Source organism: Indicator indicator, chromosome 1 (genome assembly GCF_027791375.1).
Source record: "Indicator indicator isolate 239-I01 chromosome 1, UM_Iind_1.1, whole genome shotgun sequence".
NCBI classification, from domain to species: domain Eukaryota; kingdom Metazoa; phylum Chordata; class Aves; order Piciformes; family Indicatoridae; genus Indicator; species Indicator indicator.
Window position 1 is genome coordinate 111,236,009 of NC_072010.1, and position 21,266 is coordinate 111,257,274.

Consider the following 21,266-nt stretch of genomic DNA (forward strand, 5'->3'; position numbering starts at 1 on the left):
TGTTGTTTGCTAAGCGAAGAAGAAACTGGGAAAGCAAAACAGGGCTTGAATATGTGACAAAGTTCACTAACTACCCCCACGTAAATCATATCGATCCGCAGAACCAGGCCCATCAAAAATGGCTCGTCTACGTCGGGCAGTCGGAAGCATGACAATAGTGTGAGGCAGCCCATGAGACTTCCACTAACCTGAGATGGGACAAGATGTGCTCGTGTGTCAGTAAATACATTTCTCCCTCACAGGGCCGCACATCTGGAACGCAGCCGCCTCTGCCACTTTGAGGCCACAGAGGCGGTGATCTGCGCGCCCGGGGAGCCTCCACCGAGCAGGCCCAGAAAGGCCGAAACCAGCACCCAAGACCCTGGGCCCAGCACCGGTTACGCCGCAGGACGGAGGAGGAAGGGGAGGAGCGAGTGCCCGCGCATGCGCTGTCACGTCCCCATTCCCGTTCTCTTCCCGGCCGTGTGCTCGCTGGCCCACAATGCAACGCGCCGGAAGAGCGTGTGGCCGCCGGTGACCGTCGCTCAACCGACTGGGGATGAGGTGAAGCTGCCGGGCTACCCCGAGACGGAGCCATGCGCCACCAAGCTGTTCATTTCGCAGCACCGCCAGGTGAGGGACGGAAGCTCCCTAGTACTGCTGTCATGCTCCTACCAACACGGCCGCCCTCCTTTCCCTGCGCCGGGACTCGGTGTTCCGACGATCTGCAGCCTCCGCTCCAGCCGGGACACTTTGCTTTCCCTATTGGCTGCGGCGCTTGTCAGTGAAGGCGCGGGAGGCGGACGCGAGCCAATCGGAAGCAGGCGGGGCGGTGCAGCACGGTGTGATCCGTGGCAGTGGGGACGGGGCGCACGTGGGTCATGTGGCCCGACCCGACCCGGCCCTGCCCGGCCTGGCCCGGCTGCGTTTAGCCGAGCACCTAAGCCGGGTTGTGCTGCGTTTTCGGGCAGACCTGCTTCCCGTCGGTTTCCTAGGACGAGGAAATGCCGTTGTGCCGCTGTAACAGGTGTCCGGCGGGGTCTCTGGGGCCCGGCCTGCTGCCCGGGGCAAGCGCCTGCCCTCCCCGACGGTTTCCATGGCCTTGCCACTGTGGGCGTTTTTCCCGTGTCCCTGCGCGACGCAGGTCACTTTGTGTCGTCTGTGAAGCGCTCTGCCTTATTCAAAAGAAATAAATACAAGGGGTCGGGTTTTGCACTAGCTATGGGGCTGTGCAGAGTTTTTTCTGGTGTGGGCCGTTGCGTGGAACAGGCTGGTGACGAGCCCGTCAGACAAGTCTGTCCAGACACAGCGTGGGTTAATTTAAATAGCTACATGTATTCCTGCTGTCTTTCTTTCCTGTCAGCAGCAATGTCAGTTTGGAAAGGAATTTAAGAGTTTAGAGGGGTTCATAAAATCTTGTAGCTCTCTGCGGAATGCTGTGCTGCAGAGGCAGTTCGTTGGATGAGCTGTCATTTCTTTTTCTGAGCAAACTCAATGCTGAGTTGCGAAAGGTGATTAATTCCACTCCTGATGAAGTGGCTGCCTAGCTGTCACTTAACAGATGGATAATCTGCCCTAAAAACATCTTTCTAAAAGTTTTTTCATACAAAAAGTCATCTTGTGAGTGTCATACCTAAACTCTTCTGCATCAGTTTGGATTGTACCCTGAGGTCAACTTTTCCAACTCCCTTCAGTGGGCAGGGACATCAGGTTGCTCAGGGCCCCGTCAAGTTTGACCTTGAATGTCTCTGGGGATGGGGCCTTCGCTGCATCTCTGGGCAACCTGTTATAGTATTTTGCTACCCTTATTGTGAAGAACTTCCTTGTAATTTCCTCCATTCTCTTGATCTGGCTTTGATTTTTGGCTGTGACAGCTCCATGTAGGCAGCTGTTCTCTGTTACTGGTTGCTGCTGACTGTGAACTAAAAAATTAGAAAGGAAAAATATTACAACTTAGATTTATTGCTGTGCTAACATGAGGGATGGACAGCGGGGTTAGGCCGGACTGGATAAGACCGCATAGACTTGATTTTGAACCTTTTTAGTTTGCATGTTTTCCATTGTATAGCATGTTAATTTTTAAATTTACCTGATCTTTTTGAATGATCTTTTATGAGATAAGGCAGAGCCTTGCAGGAGCTACAGACTAGAAGTTAAAAATGCCCTACCGTATGTGCAGTAGTCAACTTTTTTGAAGACAAGCACTTCTTGTAAGACTTTTTTAGTGGTAGATCACTCTACAAGGGTCTGTCTGTTTTCAAATATTTTTGAGTATTTACATGTGAAAGACTCAGAAGGAATTTGCATTAAGGAAAACTGACAATTGGAATTGCAAAAAACTTCCAGATTTAATTGAAACAAACCTAATTCTTTTTCCTGAAATGTCTATGTTGTTAGTTAGATAAAGTACAAGTCCCAAAGATTTATAGCATATTTGATCCTTAAGTTTCCCATCTTTTTTCTCTGTGCAATGCTCTTGATTTAAGGTTTTAAATCCTTTAATTTTTATAATTTATGCTCAGATCTTTCCTGTACAACAGCTACAATTCTTTCACGTTAAAGTATAATTATTTTCTTTTGAAAGTATCAAATTAATGCAAGCTAATTCACTTCAAGGGACATCTTTACCACAGAAAAAACTTACTGTTTAGCAATGAACAAGTAAACCCAAAAGCTGCTTCCTAATATACTATTTTTCTTTGCTAGGTCACTGTTCCATATAAGAAAAATTACAGACTACAAATATGGGGAAGAAACGTGTCAAAGACAAAACATCACAGTCTGATGAGCCTTCAGGTAGGCTGAGTATGTTTCCTCAGAGAAGTCTGTGGTCCTAATGTTTGTTTTAACTTCAATAAGGACCTGGAAATTCATTAATATTAGAAGGCCTTTGCACTAGTCACTGGCTTTCAAGTCTTATTTGCAAAGTGTGGGATTGTGTAATTGAAACTGAAATTTGCCAAGAAGCATTAGTGTTGCTACTTCTCTGAGTAGGCTGAAAAAATAATCCTGTCTTGAAAACTAGGATTGTTTTCTGGGTTTCAGTAAACCCAAAACATTTCTTTGTAGACAGGGAATTTTTCACTGACACACAGATCATATTGAATCAGATTAAATTCCTCAATATGATGGGTTTGTAGAGTCAACTGCTCAGCTTGTAATAGCTTTAAGCAGCATTTTCCTAATGAAGATTTTATTGCAGATGATTCTTGCTTCAGCAAAAAAGATCGTGATTTAAAATTGCTGTGGATTTTTTTTTTTGTCATTTGTCTTTATACTAGCAACTAACTTAGTACTGGCCTTCGTCACCTCGGCTTTCTAGTCGTAGTGCTTTTTGGTTAAAACCTCAAATTTCTCTTCCTCTCATGTTGTGTGTTGCCTGTGTATTTGCTGATTCTGACCAGGGAAGCAAGTTGATCTGGGAACGATCAGTTCTACCCAGGAGACTTGATGTGCTGGCCTGTTTATTTTAAAGTCTGATCTACTCTTCTTTGGTTTCCTAGATATCCTGGTCTTGTCATAGCTTCTGCCTCCTGTGTTTTTTAAGCTTTGGGGGGGTTTTGTTATTTTGTTTTGTTTTGTTTTTTATTTGTTTGGGGGTTCTTTTGTGTCTGCTGGAATCAAGATCAATGTTTGCTGTGACTGTTCTTTGTTTTGTCCAGCAAAGAAATCGGTTATGATGCAATTGCTTACTTTTTTGGCTAACGATATGCAAGCTTACCACAAAAAGGTCCTCTAAAGCTACAGATGTAAACTAAGAATGATCATTGGTGAATAATTCCACAGTAATAGTAGTGACCAATATAAAAAAGGTGTTTGGAGAAAAAAAAAAAGTTGTAGATGAAGCCTGTGGGGTTTTGTGTTGTTTGGTTGGGTGTTTTTTGCTTTGTTTCGTTTTGTTTTTAAAGGCAGGTCTAAATATCTGCATTTTACAGAATCATGAAATGTTAGGGGTTGGAAGGGACTTCTAGAGATCATCTAGTCTGATTCCCCTGCCAAAGGAGGATCACCTAGGGGAGGCCACACAGGAACACATCCAGGCAGGTTTTGAAAGTCTCCAGAGAAGGAGACTCTGCAGCCTCTCTGGCAGCCTGATCCAGTGCTTTGTCACCCTCACCATAGAGAAGTGTCTTCTCATATTTAGGTGGTATCTCCTGTGTTCTACCTTGTACATGTTGTTCCTTGTCCTGTCACTGGGCACCATTGAAAAGAGACCATCACCTTCATCTTGACACCCACCTCTCAGATATTTATAGATGTTGAGAAGACCCCCTGTCAGCCTTCTCCTCTTAAGACTAAACAGCCCCAGTTCACTCAGTCTTTTTTCATAGGAGAGATCTTCAAGTCCTGCAGTCATCCTCACAGCTGTCTTTGGGACTCTCTCCAGCAGATCCCTGTCTCTCTTGGACTGGGGAACCCAAAGCTGAACACAGTATTCCAGGGGTGGTCTTACTAGGGCAGAGTAGAGGGGGAGGAGAGCTGCTTAGACCTGCTGGGCACACTTCTTGATGCACCCCAGGATGCCATAGGCCCTCTTGGTCACAAGGGCGCATTGCTGTCCCTTGTGTAATTTGCTGTTCACTGGGACTCCAAGGTCTTTCCATGGAGCTGCTTTCCAGCAGAATGACACCTAGTCTGTACTGCTGTTATTGCTCCCCAGATGCAGGACTCTACACTTGTCCTTACTGAACTTTATTTGTTTCTTATTGGCCAGCATTTGTACTGTAGTGAAGTATTATAATCTTGGACACACACAGAACTGTAGGTACAAAACTTTTCACCATTTTCAGTTCATAAAGAGTTTGCTGGTTTGAGGCTGTAATATTGCTTGTAATCTTGTAATCTTTGACCTCAACAGAGATAGATTCAGATCTGTTATGCTGAGTAATAAAAATGCTTCTGTACCAAAGGACTTTAGACAATCAAATTTTGTAAGCAGCTATGTAATTCTTCTCAATAGTAGTTTCACAAAAATTTTTTTTTCCTAAAAAGTACATCCAGAATTTTTCTTTTAGCATGAATTGTTTACTCTGTGATTTTTTGACTAGAAGTAACTCTGTCCTGTCAGATGTTTGACCTTGTATTTGGAAATTTAGTTACTTGTAACTGAAAATAGGATCGTCAGCCTACAGTTCACTAAATGTCTCAGAAACTGACATTGTTTAAAAAACAAAACAAAACAAAACAAAAAAAAACCCACACAAAACAAAAAAAACCAAACAAACAACCACAAGCCCTCCCCCCAAAAAAATCAAACCAGAAAAGGCAGGGAAAAAAATTATGTTCCTAATTTTTTGTATTTGAAACAACCTGGATCAGTTTCTATTTGCATTATCTGTCAGTTAATTTCTCTGTATATGACTTTGGCTTACAGAGAGGTTCTTTTTGCACAAGTGAGAATGTAACCAACAACCTTTAAATGACAAAGAATGATAGTAGCTTTTAGCAAGAGATGCCTGTTCTCAGTGTAACCATCTTTAAGAGAGTTTGGTCAAATAGGTGGAGTTCACAGCAGGCCCAGAAGGTGAAGCTCTAAATGAGGTGTAGGTTTGCAGCATCAAGTGATAATGGTATGGGTAGGATGAGTCTACCATTTGTTTTTCACAATAGTCTGCTGCATAATTTCACTGAGACAGCTGTAAGCATAACCTCCATAATCTTTGCAGCCAGGTGCTGCCTTGGTGACTGGGAACCATGGCAGTGGGCTGTGGCTGCTCTCTCAGAAGTGTGGCAATCATAACATCACAATAATAGAAGCCCACAGCCTGACACAGTAGGTAGGTTTGTATCCAAAAGTTCAGTGAATTTCTTTTATTGGATGTAGATGCGAGTGATACGTTTGAGGGTTTTGTTGTTGTTTTTTTCCGTAGTAATGCAGAAGCTCAGGATGCAGCAATAATATCCCTGCATTGTGATTGGGGTGACAAAAGGTTTCTTTCTGACACATTTGCTAAATTGTCAACATTTCTTTACCTCTAGAACGGCTGTCCTAGCTTTTGTCTTGTTACCTGTTTCTTTGACATTTGCATTTGTTATGATCCCTACATGCTTCTTGGCCTTTTTGTTTTGTAGAACCAGTGTGCAAGCATATTCGTAAAGGATTGGAACAAGGTCATCTGAAAAAGGCACTGCTAAATGTGGAATGGCATGTTTGCCAGGACTGCCAGGCAGACAATAAGACACAAGAAAAATCTGAGGAGGAGACTGAAGAAAGCCCTTCGATATGGTTATGTCTAAAATGTGGCCATAGGGTATTTCTTGTTTTGTTGTTAATTTGTCTTAATATCTTTCTGTACCTCATAATACAATGAAACAAGAGAGCTTCAAATTAAACTAGCTTTAAAGTTAGTGCTAGATAAATTATTTTTTTGTACTGTAGTGTGATTAAAAAAATGTTTGCTCTAAATTATTAATAAAGTACTTGGAAGCTTGGCACAATGGCATTTATCAGGCTTAAGGCTAAAACATCATCTTGAGGACTTACTTTCCTTGCAAGTACAAATTATTTTGGTAAGAAAACAAAAATTCCTCTTAATGCTTCTAGTTTGATCTTTACAATAACACCCTCTGTTCACAGTAGATCGTTAGACTTAGAACATTGAATGCTGAATGTTCTGGTTTGTATTTTGAGCTGTTCAAAATGGAATTTTTAAGTTAAACACTCAGTCTCTGAGCAACTTTATAGGCATAATGCACCCAATAAGTTACCTTTCTCTCTGTAGAAATAAGTGTCTTGATATAGAGACCTATCTATTCATCCTAATTAGTTCAGTATAATTGAAAAGTTTTCATTTTAATGCTGTGTTTGTACTGTGACTTTATGTATGTGTAATTGATAGTCCACTGGATTTTGTAACACTTGTGTTTATCAACATTGTAGGGCTGTGGCAGAAATTCTCAAGAACAGCATGCTTTAAAGCATTCTACAACACCAAGATCAGATCCTCACTGTTTGGTTCTCAGTTTGGACAACTGGAGTGTGTGGTGAGTTTGTCAGGCAACAGTTACAAGACACAGCTAGAGGGCAACAGAGGCTGGGATACAATTTGTATATTCTTTTCTCTGTGAATTCCACACATAAAAATCCCAGCAGTCTTTGCTGGGATTTGCTGAATTACTTTCTTGTAAAATTCATAATTAGAAATTTTTCACATTGACTTCATATTTTACTGCTTTTGCTTGGTCAGAATTCCAAGACACATGGAAACAAATGTTAATACATACCTCTAAACCTTAACTTTCAGCCTAGGGAGTATCTCTTCTCTGATGTGTACTTGGTGACAAACTTAATTACTTTTATTTTCTCAACAAATAGCACTTCTTAAGACTATATGTATAGTTAAGAAGCACAACTGAAGCATTACAAGATGCTGCTGGATCAATCAACACAAATTTTATCTCCTGGTAGTATTTCCTTCTCTTAAAAGGAATTGTATGTAAGGGGAAAACTTGAATTGCTAAACTGTGCTATATAGAATTATTGTGCAGAAGTAGTTTTGATCAAAACTTATAAATGCTAAAAACGTATAAATAAATCTCTTTATAGTGAGCACATATATGTGGTTGAAGTTGGATTTTAATATTACCTGTAAACAGTTAAACATTCTGAATTGTCAATAAGAGATGAGTTCTAGTAATTCATTGAGTACTGCTGGTTTGGGTTCACAACAAGTGCTACTGTATGCATTTTCAATACTGGTATGACATAGCAGTTGGATCCTCCACTGGTCAAACAGCTGGTTGAAAAAACTTTTTGCAGTCTTTTGATTCCTTCAAGGTTACTTAGAAAATCTTTGACAGATGAAAGTTCATGATAAAATTACCTGTAGAAGCAACTATCCTTTAGTATTCCGGGAGTAAGAATGCCAGTTTTTGTAATAAAGCAGGCAGACAATAATACATACCTTGAGATCCAAAAGTTAACGCAGTTTTGGGTTTGGTTTTGTTTTAATGGGATATGAGGAAGTGTTAAAATTGCAGCTAATTCCACAGATGCTAGAGATTCAGGGAAGCACTTTGCTGTAGACTTCTGTGTTTGATACCAGGAAACAGTCTGACTTAACAGTAATCCTGAAACCTGGCAAATTCATCTGTGCCCAAGATCTGCAGCGTCTTACAAAGTGCAGAAGTATTTGCCTTCTCTTCAATATCTCGTCACCTCTTCAAAGAACTGACTGGGCAAAACTACAAAGTTGGTGCACACAACTCTGCTTCAGGTGTTTTCTGGCAGAATTTTACCTTTATGTGATCATTTAGAAACTGCAGCTTCTCTCACAATTTCATTTAAAACAGAATCGTAGATCATTAAGGTTGGAAAAGGCCTCTAAAATCATGAAGTCCAATTGTGAACCCAACACCACCATGCCTGCTAATATATGTCCCAAAGTGCCACATCTACACATCTTTTTTTAACACCTCTATGGATGGTGACTCCACCACTTCCCTGAGCAGTCTGTCAGTGTCGCAGTCATGCCATTCTTTGCTCATGACGGGAGAAATAGTTTTGTATCAGCAATGAAAGAGCAACTGAAAGTGTGCAGGACTAATGGAAGGCACTTTTTTATTTTGTATCCAATTTAAATATAACAAAGGACTTGCTAGGCTAGAATACTCACAGAATTTTCCATGCTATAACATTCATATGTCATTTCCTTTAGGGCCTGTTCTCTTGATACACTTTTTTTTTTTTTGGTAAATTTTACTCTGCATTTATTTTTCTTGCAACAAGGTTTCTATGCACATTTTTTAAGACTCTAATTTATATTTGTAAATTGCAGCCTTCGGTCACTGAAATAGTTTAGCAAAGATAATTTATGAACTTTCTATTTTCTTGATCAGAAGTAGGTTGAGCTCTAAGACTTCTAAATCTTAAAATTTAAGTCTTGTCCTTTTATAAGTTTGTGTATTGAGTTGCATTAAACAAATGGTTTAGGATTTGTAAACAGTAAGAAAAAAAAGCTAGGATTAATTGTTTTTTCTTGTCTGGGGGGCGAGACAGGTGCTACATGTGCGATAATGAAGTTCCGTATAATGCTAAAAGCCGACTGGGCCAAACTGTGGATTGCATTAGAAAACAAGTTTGTACTGACTCATTGCATGCAGGTAAGTAATCACAGTACCCATACAGTAAATCCGAAAGACATAGAATCATAAAATGGTCCAGGCTGGAAGGGACCTCAAAGGTCATCTAGTCTGACCTCCCCACAGTCAGCAGGGACATCCCCAACCAGACCAGGCTGCCCAGGGCCTCGTCGAGCCTCACCTTGAATACCTCCAGGGAATGGGGCCTCAACCACCTCCCTGGGCAACTTGTTCCAGTATTCCTTCACCCTTATAGTAAAGAACTTGTCTCTAATGTCCAATCGAAATCTACTCTTCTCTCATTTCAAAGCATTCCCCCTTGTCCTGTCACTGCAGGCCTTTGTAAAGTCTCTCCGTCCTTCCTGTAGGCCCCCTTAAGCCTCGTAAGTTTAGTATACAGTACTGTAAATCCAGAACATAAACTAAATTACATTTAACTTTTGTATAGTAAAGTAAGAAGCTAATATATTTGTTCTTTTTTCTTTTATTTTTTCTTTGTTGGTTAATTTTTTCGGTGGTGGTTGTTTCATTTTGTTTATTTTTTAATTCTGTTGCATAGCCAGTTTTAAATCTAAACTAGTAGTGTTAAATCTATACAATTACAGAATTAATTATCCTATGTTAAAGTTTTAAACATTAAAGATTGCTGCTGCCTATAATAACTTTGTCCTAGCCCATTCCTAATGTACTATGTTTTTTATTATTTCAGTCAAACAACAAGAAGAGAACAAAGAATTTGAAAATAAAAAAGTAGAAAAAGACAGCAAAAATGAGCAAGAAAAAGAAATCTCACTTAAAGAAGAGAATTCTCATTCAAATACTAGCTCGGAAGTGACTGTGAAAGGACTTAGTAACTTGGGGAATACATGTTTCTTTAATGCAGTGATGCAGGTATGGTAGTTATTGCTGCTTCTTAAACTTCAAATAGAAAACAACCCAAAGAACCCAGCCCACATCAACCCCGCCCTCAGTGTTTTACAACACCACAATCTGCCAAGAATGGTGGAGTCTTCCTAAAAATAATGTGTTGGCCCAGAGAAATATGAAGAAATGGAGCTGCAGGTTCAGACTTGCTTTGAGGGAAAATAAAACAAACTGACTTGCCTTTGAGGGATGGCATCTTTTACTGATGCACATTAAATGTGTCTACTCCCTAGTTTACTTAAAAATATAAAGCAGTCTGACACATCACCCTTGCTGACCTCTTAGAATATAAGAAATTAATCCTCAAAGATTCTGGGTGTTTACTGAAAACAAAAATGTCTTTTTCAGCAATAGGAAATCAAATAAAAGTAAATATTAAAAGGATGAGCATATTGCATTGCCATCATTGTGTGTCCTGCTAAGCTAGGAAGTGTTTGAACAGAATAAACTTGCTCTTTCATGTATGTTGAAACTTGCAGGTAATCTTGTTTTCTTTGGTTCCTGGTATCGAAGCTTTACCTGAGTGAAATTCCCACTGTACTTGCAGGTTTTAATAAACAGTTTGATTATTTTTTTAAAAAACGTATATTAAGCCAAGCAAAGATTACACACTTCATCTTAGCTTTTGATTTTTAGAAACAGGCATTAGTAAATAGACTGTCAGAAGATCAGTCTGTAGAGGAATAGTACATTTAGGGCTTCTGCAACCTAAGTAATATAGAGGACTCTTGCAATTCCCATTAGCTGTATGGAGTGTATGTTTACCTGTTAAACACTGTTAGCATTTATGTTAGAGGGGTACTTACCACTCTAGTTCTATGTTTGGGAAAAAGTAAATGCTGTTAATCTGGTTGTTACAAATTCCATGACAAATGGAACTCGGTTGCTCTTCTTCTTGTTACCCAGATGCCAATCTTCTCCTTTCTTTTATGTTCTACAGAATTTATCACAAACTCCAGTTCTGAGGGAGCTGCTTAAAGAAGCTAAAATGCCTGATGCAACAGTGAAAATTGAGTCACCTGAGTTATCCATGGTATAAATGCTTCAGCCTCCATAGTGTTTCTTCCCACCCTTCAATTCTCTTAAAGAAACAAGCAATACTCATCTCTGGATTGTAAAGCTATTTCATCTAAATACTAACAAAATTAAGATGTAAATTCAGTGGGAGCTCCACCCATAAGCTGCTTCCACTTCTGAAGTCAGCAGAGGACTTGGATTCAAAGCGAAAGAGCAGTGATTCAATACTCTTAACTACTGGTTGTCATCAAAGGAGTACTGCATTATGGTTAAGTTGTTTTAAGGCATGAAAATGTGTAAGTCTGCTATAGCGCCACTTGGCTAAATGCAAAATAGGAAACTAGATGATGTCTGCAGCACTAACTTTATAATGCACCTGCCATTGCAGTTAGAGATTTTAATGGGAAAGAAGGATTGTGCATTTTAATAAATGTGTTTTCCTAATAAGAAATCTGTAGCTACGACTAAGCTATACATAATTCATGATTGTTAGCGCAGTGTTTTGGTATCATGAGAATCCATATGTTGTTTTTTGGGTTTTGTTTTGATTGGTTTTTGTCAGGTTAACTTACTGCCATTTTAGAGTTTTCTGTATTGTATTTTATAATAATGTTTTCAAGAACTGAAATGCTTAGATAAGGAAAAACTTGCTCCAGAAGGATCTTTTATCAAATTAAGGCAAAACAACTTTGCTTTTGTTTAAAACAGGAGCCTCAGCTGGTAAAACTAGATCAACCAGGTCCGTTGACATTAGCCATGTATCAGTTCCTGACAGAAATGCAAGAGACAAAAAAAGGGGTAGTCACTCCTAAGGAACTTTTTGCTCAGGTTTGTAAAAAGTGAGTATCTGTGCAATTACGCATTGTAATATGAAAAAAGTTTGTTGTTTAAAATGAAGGTCAATTTTCTACCTTTTTTTTGTCTTGAGCTCACATCAGAGCTTATAGAATTTGTATATTACTTTATTGTGTTATTTCAGAACGTGTTAAGAGGAAAATACGAATGAATAAAAGTAAGATGAAAGATACTCAGTGACATTCTGGTTAGCTAGCTTCATATTTTTAGAAAATAACATGTATATTATATGCATATTTGCTTGAGCCTTCATTCTTTTGTGTCTGACATGAATTGGGTTTGCTTTGTCTATCTCTTAAGTTCAGTTAACACTTCACAATTATTGTTTAAATAGAGCAATACGGTTTAAAGGTTATCAGCAGCAAGACAGCCATGAATTGCTTCGTTACTTACTTGATGGAATGAGAACAGAAGAAATCCAAGTGAGTGCTAATTTCATAGTTGTGCATACCTTTCTTCTTCATACCACAGACAAAGATTTTCCCTTCTGCTGAGGGGAGAGAGTTTTCTGAGGTAAGTCAGCCACTGTAGAGTGGTTTGTGCTGCCCATAGCATTTAATTGAAGCAGACTAGCAGCAGAGTTATAGAACTGGGCAGTCTCTAAGTGGTGGGGTTGTGAAGGAGCAACCACAGGTATGACTCTCAACTCGGTAGGGAGGTCGGACCTGATGATCTCTTGAGGTCCCTTCCAACCTCTGATATACTGTGAACTTAACAAAACTTCTGAAAAAAGTTTGTGGCCTATCTCTCTTTCGTATATTGCCCACATTGTTTAAGTTTCTAAGGTAATGATATTTTCTGGTATTTGGGGAAGTAGTGTACTGATTGTTCTCTATGCCCTTCTAATAAAATCAAGTAGAAGGGTTCAGCTTTGCTTGCTTTGGTTAATTCAACACTTCTGAAGGACAACAGACATTTATCACTAGAAGTAGAGTGTCCAAAACTTCTACAGGAAAAAGTGGGTTTGGAGCATGTGTAATCACCCTAAAGAATGTCTTTTTTGTCTTAACTTTTGAAATGCCTGAAGGCTCACTTGTGGAATTTTTTTTTTTCCAGTTTAAATTTGGAAAAGTGTTTCATCCTTAGATGGATTTTCTTACATACTGATTGCAACGTTAAGTTGCAATAAGCTTGGTTGGTTTTTTAAATGTCTGCAGGAACTATTTTTTTGTCTCTATAGGCATTTGTTATTTGTATTGATTCTTCTAATTGGTGAAGATAAAACTTTTCCCTCAAATCCCCAAAACTCAACAAACAAAACCAACCAAAAAACATTTTCGAAAACGTAATAGCTAACTCAATTAGTTTAGGAAAATTCACAGTGTGTTTTTATTTCGAAATTTTCAGCAAATAAGTGTTGGAATACTGAAGACGTTGACTGACTCTAACAAACAAAATGAAGAAGAACTTAAAAATAAAATTAAAGGTAAAACAGTCACTGATGTTATGGTAATTGAAAATCTGGTTCGTTGGAGTACATACTAGAAGCATCAACTAAAAGATACATGTTTAATTGTACACCTTTATGCCACCTTGAATATATCTGTATCTCTGAACAGTGTTCATCTACTTATTTAAAAGTCTGATTGAACTTGGTGGCTTTTCCTTCCTTAACAGTGTAAGTGTGAGCTGATTCTATAAATATTATAAGTTAAAATATCTTTTGGTAATATTTAACCTTACAAATATATAAGAAATTAAAATATTAGCAGATTAATGTAGTAGCAGTTTATTCAGTCATAATGGACCATTGTTACTTAACTGATACAAAAAAAAACCCTACCAAACAGTGACCGGAAGAATTCTTAAGCTTTTCAACATGACTTAGGTTAGAAGATGAAGGGCAAGTTTAAATTCAGACTATGGGCCATACTGAAAATATAACTTGAGGAAATCATGGGGTTTTTCGTAGGACACCTATACAGAGACAAATTGGTGCTTATTTTTTAGGTTCAGACGCTTAAGTCCTGAGAGAAGGCAGTAACTCTTACTGGGATGCAGTACTTCTGAGAACACAGACAAATGTTTTTGAATTGAGAAAGTGGTAAAGATGTTGGTTCAATCAAGCTGTCTTCTGCAAGTGTGTTTTTTGCCCCCATTCCTTTGATACACAAAAGAATCTTAATTTAAGAATCTTGCTGTACTTCCTGGGGAAACTAGAGCAGGCCAACACGTTCCATCATGTGTCTTGCTCTTTTTATTCTAAATTGGTTGGCAGTATACTGTATGTAATACTAACTTTACTGTATACTTTGTCAATTCACAGAATATGAAAAGAAGAAGGGAATACAAAGTTTTGTAGACCGAATCTTTGGTGGAGAATTAACCAGTACAATTATGTGTGAGGAATGCAGAACTGTAAGTAAACTGCCTGCTTTGAATAACTTAATTTTGTGTGATCTGCAAAAGAACCCCAAAGTAACTTGATGTAGAAATAAGTGAAATTGAAGAGGTTTGCTTCAGTCAAACTTTTAGTGTTGACTAGCTGCATGCTTTTCAAAGAGAGGCATGGCTTGTCTTCATTTAGGTTATAAAGCTAATCTTTCAGTTCTTTTCAAAAGCCTTCCAAAAAAAGGAGGTTAGCAGTGGCAAGCTGCCTGTGTCAGAAGAAATCGCTCTCAGATCCCTAGTAAACACCTTCCAGTACTATAGATTAGTGTATTCATTTTTCTTCCTCCAGCAGTATGCTGCCAGAGGCCTTGCCTTGTTTTCATCAAATGGTTAGGTTTTTTCCCTTTCCCACACTAGGATGACTGTGCTTAACTATTCTCCAGGCAACAAGGTACTATTGGGATAATGCATCCTGAAAATTGATTAATTAACAGTGTTAGCAAGTAGGATAGAGGAATGTCATTGCACATAGCAGGTTGCAATCCCATATGCCCTAAATTGGGTTCTCACATTGTAGCCCAGTAGAAAACTGAAATTTGTGAAAGTATTTCTTGCTTATTTATGTGATATGACTGCTAAATTTTGGTCAGGGATAGCTATTTGTGAAGATAAATCAGGTGTGTTTTAAATTTGTATGCACAAGTGTAAAAGTGCATTTACATGCAGACAAGACTACATACAAATAACCCTATTGACAGCAAGCAAGCTATTTCCAATCAAAATTAAATTGGACTTTTGAATATTTATTCAAAGGTATCTTTGGTCCATGAGTCCTTCCTTGATTTGTCACTTCCTCTACTAGATGATCAGGTAAGAAATTATACATGCTTGCTTTAGTTCTTGTTTGCTTGTATGAAAACACCTTTATTATATAGTCGTTAGGGAATTAATTTGTGCATCTTTCTAAATGTCTCTCTTGAAAGTTAAGATTATAAATTTTCCCAGAAAGAAAATAAGATTTCCATGAATCATTCTTACAAGCTGTGGCTCATAAACTGTCTCTGGAAAATGACTGATAGTCTGTTGGTGATCTTGCTCTCTGTAAGTTGTTTCTAATGCAGAGATTGGCCTAGTAGTGAGACAACATTGGAACAAAGAACAGTTTTTTTCCCAATTCATCTTCAGTGTTGTAAAGCTGAGCTAAAGTACATGACAGTAATGGGTGCCTTGTGGTTTCTTGCATTTTTAATTTTTATTTTTTTACTTTTTCATCCATTTTTCTGCACTAAATGGAAGAATACTTCTCTTAATATTCAGGTTATTGAGTACAGTTAAGAAACGTTGGTAGGATAATATGTGAATGTTTATTGATCAATATTGTTCTATGTGATCGATCTTTAGATACTCAAAAAATACCTGTTTATGTTTTGTGTTTCATAATTATGAGCTCTACTCAGTATTTCAGATCTGTTAAGTAGCACTGCTTTCAGAAAAGCTAAGGAGTAAATATTGAAATGAAACCCCCTCAGCTAAAGGGATCATGTGTCTACTGCAGCAAGCATATTTCATTTTAGCAAAAGCAAACAAATTCTGTGGCAGGTGATTCAACTGAAAGTGTCTCTGCTTTTGTGAAGTATTACTCTTCAGTGCGTTTAATGAGATTTACTTCTCTTAGAGCCAAAGGTAATGTTGCCCCTTTACAGGTTCAGAATTTGGTCCTTGATAGCCTTCCTTTTTCACAGTGTTCCATTCTGCAAGTCATTGTTTCACATGGACTGCCTCTGGAATGAGACACTTCTTTTTGTAAATGTTAAGGTAGCATAAATTAGTTGTATGTTATAGTCACTAAAATGTTGAGTTGGAAACTAAGATAACATCTCATCCCTGCAGTTTGTTTGAAATACTATTTTGTTATTCAGGACTGCAGCATTTCTGTTTCTGCAGGAGTTTTGTGGCTTTATGCTTTTTTTTAATTTATATTCTCTTTTTTTTGTCTTGTAGAAAGTAAAAATTACAAAAGAGAGAAGTGTAAAACAAACCAAAGAAAAGGAATCTGAAGATGAAGAAGATAAAAACAATGACTGTTATCTTAAGCAGAGAGATGAGCCCCCTGGTACAAGTAAGCACCTTCAGAAAAAAGCAAAGAAACAGGCCAAAAAACTAGCCAAGGTTGGTTTTGGTAACTATTTCTGTTTTATTAATGAAGCATTTGCAAATTCTGCTAGAATAGATTCTTTTTGCTTCTTCAGTTTAGATGGAGGAGTAAGAGCTTACAGGCTCATTCCAATGCACAAGTGTGAAAAGACCAATTCAGTCCATTGCTTATCTGTTAAAGGTTGCTGTGCTAGGAATCAGGTAGTGTCTGGAGGAGTGTGGAATTTGTGGCCTGTGTAAAGGAGCATTAGTTTGTATCCAAAAGCTGTTCTCCAGTCATTGATTGCAGGAATATTCACAGAATAGACATAAGAAAGGATTAAGAAGATACAAAGAAAATCCTAAGTTATATTTTGAAGATGCTGTGTAACAAGGAGAAGTGGGAACTATACGTGAGGGAGGATAAATTCAGTACTGGTTGAATCAGTCACTTCTGATCATTAAATCATAGATTATTCTCCTTACTCCTACCCTTTAAATCTGTTGTGTGCTGAAAAAATGTCGATAAAGAAATAGTAAGAAATGCTAAATGTTATTTAAACCTGTTCTGTGGTTTGTGTTTTTGTATGTTACATATTCAAATTTGCAGAGCCAGCGCCGCCAGCAAAAACTTCAAGGAAAAGTTCTTCACTTGACAGATATCTGTGCAGCTGATCAGTCAGAAAAAGACGTTGAGTATAACCAAGAATCAGAAGCAGAAATTAACTCTGAAACTCCTGATGTGAAGCAAGAAGAGGAATTAACAAATGATTGCAGAGATCACTGCTTAGCTGAAGACAATTTGAGTGTACAGGAAAGTAGTACAGAAATTCGGAGCATGCATGAAAATACAGGAAAGCCAGAACAAGAGTGTATAGAAAATGAGTCATGTGTGGATCTCCCCATGGAAGGCTTGGATTCTCCTACAAAGTTGGTCAATGGCCTTGACAACCTATCTTTGAAAGTTGAGGGTGATGAAAATGAGGAAGATCTTGCCACTGACTTTTCAAAACTGCACCTGGGTACCAATGCTGAATCTGTCTTGGGTACCTTAGATGACCTTCAAACTGTTCCCACCAAGACGTGTGAATTATCAGCTGAAGATTCAGAAACAGCATTTTGTACTCTTGCAAACAGGGAAGATCTGAACCTGGAAGAAGATTCAGTCCAGTACTGTTTGTATCAGTTTACCCGTAATGAAAAACTTACTGAGACCAATAAACTACTCTGTGATGTATGTACACAAATGCATTATGGACCAAAGAAGAACATAAAAAGTATGACAAATTACGTCTTAAGAAAAAAACTATCTGCTGCTTGGGTGGGTAAAGGAGGTAGGGGAGTGCAGGAAAGTGGTAGTCCCTAAAGTAGTACTTGTATAACTTTTACTTGGAGAATTCAACTAGCATTCACTAGGTAGGTTCTGAGAACCCTTTCTGCACAGATCAATACAAGTTCTTAACTAAGCAGAACTGTAGGTTCACAAGGTTGGGTACAGAATACCTCAGGATTGAAAGAATGAGCAGAGAGGAGTTGGTTTGGGTTTGTGGGAAGAGAAAGTACATTTCAATCTAAAAATTATGTGGATGAATGTAGGGAGCAGCTGTTCAGCAGGTGACTTTTCTGTTTTCCCCTCAAATGTGAGAATTCTGCTGTGACAGTCATAGGGAAATCGTGTTGGTGTTTGCTGAGAAGGCCAATAAAAGCCACGTGCAATTTCTGATTATTAGAGTTGTGGAGAGCAAGCAAGAATTCATCCTGCTTGTGTTGACATTGGTCAGACATGATGTGAGCAGTTGGGTTTTGTGATCTGGGATCTGCAAGATGGCAGCTGCTGTACAGATGATCATTTAACATGATGTTAAAAAGGGGAATGTTCGGTTTGTCAGTTGATGTAGTAGAGGACGTTTTAAGAAGTTACATGGTGAGAATAAATTCTTGGTGGTGTTCTTTTCTGCAGGTGAAAAGAAGTATGTTTATACTAATGCTAGAAAACAGATGCTCATCTCTCTTGCTCCTCCAGTTTTGACTCTTCACTTGAAGAGGTTTCAACAGGTAAGTGCAGGCTGATATTATAAAAGTGTATGTGGTATCAGTTTTATATACATACACACACATACATATGTATCTGCACATAGTACTAGCTTAGCTTAGAAATAATGTTAACATATTTTCATTTCCTACAACTCTGTTTTGGTTTGTGGGGTTTTTTTGTTTGGTTGTTTTCCCAAGGTTTGGAAAGTATTGGTGTACAGCATTGATTTATGTGGTCTTTGAGGAGTTGGGGATTGTTTCCTTGAAAGAATATTCCATTAGGTATCTGGAAAACATGGTCATGTGAGCTTATTTGCGATATATTCCCTCACTATTGTTATTGCTTACTGTAATAAGCACTATCTTAGTAAAAATTGTTTTGTTCTACTACAGCAGTTTATGGACTCTTACATTTCGGTACAGACAGAACAGGAATCCTTACTAAGTGAATGTAGCAAAATAGGTCAGTAGAATTCAAGAAGAAAGGATTTGGAGCCCTACTGAGGGAGGGGGGGAAAAAGGGACGAATGGAAAGCAATGCAACTTAAGTCTTATTTTACAGACACTGAAGTAAAGGGTTTACCTTTTATCCAAGCTCTTTGAAAATTTTTAACTTGGGGCTTTAACTTTTCTGAAAGAGAAAAGCAATGGGGGTGGGAGTCATTATTTCCCTCTTCATATTTTGGTCAAAATACTTGAAAAGTAAGGAAGATGACCTTAAGCAGATAAACAATTTCAAAGAGGAAATGAACATGTGTAGCCTATTCCAAGAGACTGTAACATAATCAAGTATTTAACATTGTCGTATTTTCCATTTTGTTTTTCCAGTTCGATACTGGACGATTATTTGAAAAATGTGGGAGTAGAAGTTACAACAGTTTTGGCAATGTAAGAGTAGATCCTTAGGCATATTACAGTATTTGAGAAGCAAGAGATGTCCTCATAGTTAGATAAGTACCTTAGAGGGCTTTTTTTTGTTCGTTTAGTTTTTTTTTTATTGTTGGGTTTTTTGCTTTTTTTAATTTATTTTCACTTTTGCAACCATTAAGTTGTTATTAGAGTGAGCTGAAGAGCCATCTTAACTTGTACTCCAGTGCAGCATGTGGGGGCATGGAGATAATGCTGGGAAACCTTGAGCATTGGAGGAAGGAAAAAAAAAAAAAAAAGTGATGTTGCTTTTTCCCAATTTTGCATAATGTAAAATTAATTTGGTATTGTTGAAACTTTAACCTTAAACATGTAGTAAGTAGGCATGGGTTCAGTATGCTACATTTTAACATTATGAGTTTTTCCTCTACTTTGTCTAAGGGTGGATTTAATCTGCGGAAGGTTAACAAGCATATCAAGTTTCCAGAAGTGATAGACTTGGCTCCTTTTTGTACAGCTAAGTGTAAAGTAAGTGGGAAAACCATCAGACTTCCTTTACGCCTGTTCTAATGTGCTTTCACAGTTAAGCTGCTTAGCAGACTCTGCAGAACACTTCTCAAGCTTCAAGTATTTTCTGTGATAATCCCGGATACCTTGCAAGTTGTACTTGAGTCAGTGTACTTCCAGTGATCACAGCTGTGGTGCTTGCATGAATCTGTAATGTCCAGCTTTCCCTTCAGCTGCAGCAACGTGAAGCGTTTACATTTTAGCCTTCTTTAAACCCCAGTGCCCAACTGACTCAGCTAAACTTTTGCTTTTACAGAACGTAGCTGAAGGGGAAACAAAAGTGCTGTACTCTCTGTATGGAGTTGTTGAACATAGTGGAACAATGAGGTCTGGGCACTACACTGCTTACGCTAAAATGAGAAACATGAACAACAATCTCTCTGACCTTGTCCTTCGAGGACAGTCTCCTCAAGGTAAGAAGTTAGAAATATTTTACAAAATGTTTCTTACTGCAGAACAGTAACAGCAGCAATTGCCACGATTCCTTGTTATAACTTCCTACTCCTGAATTTTTCCTTTCTTAGCTTTAGAAACTGAACCAGTAAAGGGGCAGTGGTTCCACATCAGTGATACCCACGTGCAAGCTGTGTCTGCAGCCAAAGTGCTGAGCTCGCAAGCCTATCTCCTGTTCTACGAGCGACTGCTGTAACTGCCTGTACAATGCAGCTGTCTTCAGGTGGTCTAAAAGAAGGCAGAGACCTGCAAATCATATTTTCAAGATGCTGGAGCTACTGTATACAACTACAGGAATATATTTTGCTTCTTGGACACACTGACAAGTGGTTAACTTACACTTTTTCCAATGTTTTCACTACTTTAAATAAAAGGATTTTTTCTAAATAAGAGCTTTGAGCTTTTCTTGAGTAACTTGCTTTGGCACAGACACGCAGCCATTAAATTTAGTTTCCTGTGAGTGCTATACAGTGTAGACAGTAACTTTTTTTACTTTAAAGGGACTAGCTATCATTTGGAACTATAGCTATCTTGGCTTTCATTTGTTCCACATGTATTTTAGAACTGGGTTCTAAGCATAAGGAGCTCTTCCTTCCTCCACATCTGCAAGCTGAGACACATTCAGCAGCAGCTCTATTTCCATTGTTGGTTCATGTCCAGTAGAGGAGCCCATGGTCTGCAACCTCTCTAGGAATTCTTTTGCATGGGAACATTACACTGGTGTTTGGGCCAGGCTGAGAGCTCAGATCTCTCTCCCTTTTGTTACAGGCACTCCACTCTAGCCTTTCTGCACTAGATGGGTAAGAAACCTAGTCCTGCAGTGACGTATGACTTAAATTCTCATCAGTTCACATAAATAAAATATTGGCTCCTCCATGCTAGAGCAGCAGCTGCTTACAGTTGGTGCATTTTTCACAGCACCCTTACTAAGAAAATGGTCTATCCTACATATTCTTGTTACCCTTACAGTCAGCAGCAGCAGCACTTGTGCAGCTGACTATATCAGTATGCCAATCCTTCTGAAA

General features: G+C 38.6%; 1 protein-coding gene across 1 annotated transcript; it reads left to right on the top strand.

The window, feature by feature from the left end:
- Positions 1-551: 551 nt before the first annotated feature.
- Positions 552-20,593, top strand: USP16 (ubiquitin specific peptidase 16). The gene is made up of 18 exons (XM_054390908.1): positions 552-612; positions 2,686-2,784; positions 6,052-6,230; positions 6,860-6,963; positions 8,978-9,081; positions 9,770-9,951; positions 10,925-11,017; positions 11,710-11,840; positions 12,191-12,278; positions 13,204-13,282; positions 14,123-14,214; positions 15,001-15,057; positions 16,189-16,356; positions 16,931-17,597; positions 18,281-18,375; positions 19,663-19,749; positions 20,045-20,201; positions 20,313-20,593. The coding sequence occupies exons 2-18, from the start codon at positions 2,724-2,726 to the stop codon at positions 20,435-20,437; spliced, it is 2,469 nt and encodes an 822-aa protein (XP_054246883.1). The 5' UTR covers positions 552-612; positions 2,686-2,723; the 3' UTR covers positions 20,438-20,593.
- Positions 20,594-21,266: the final 673 nt, after the last annotated feature.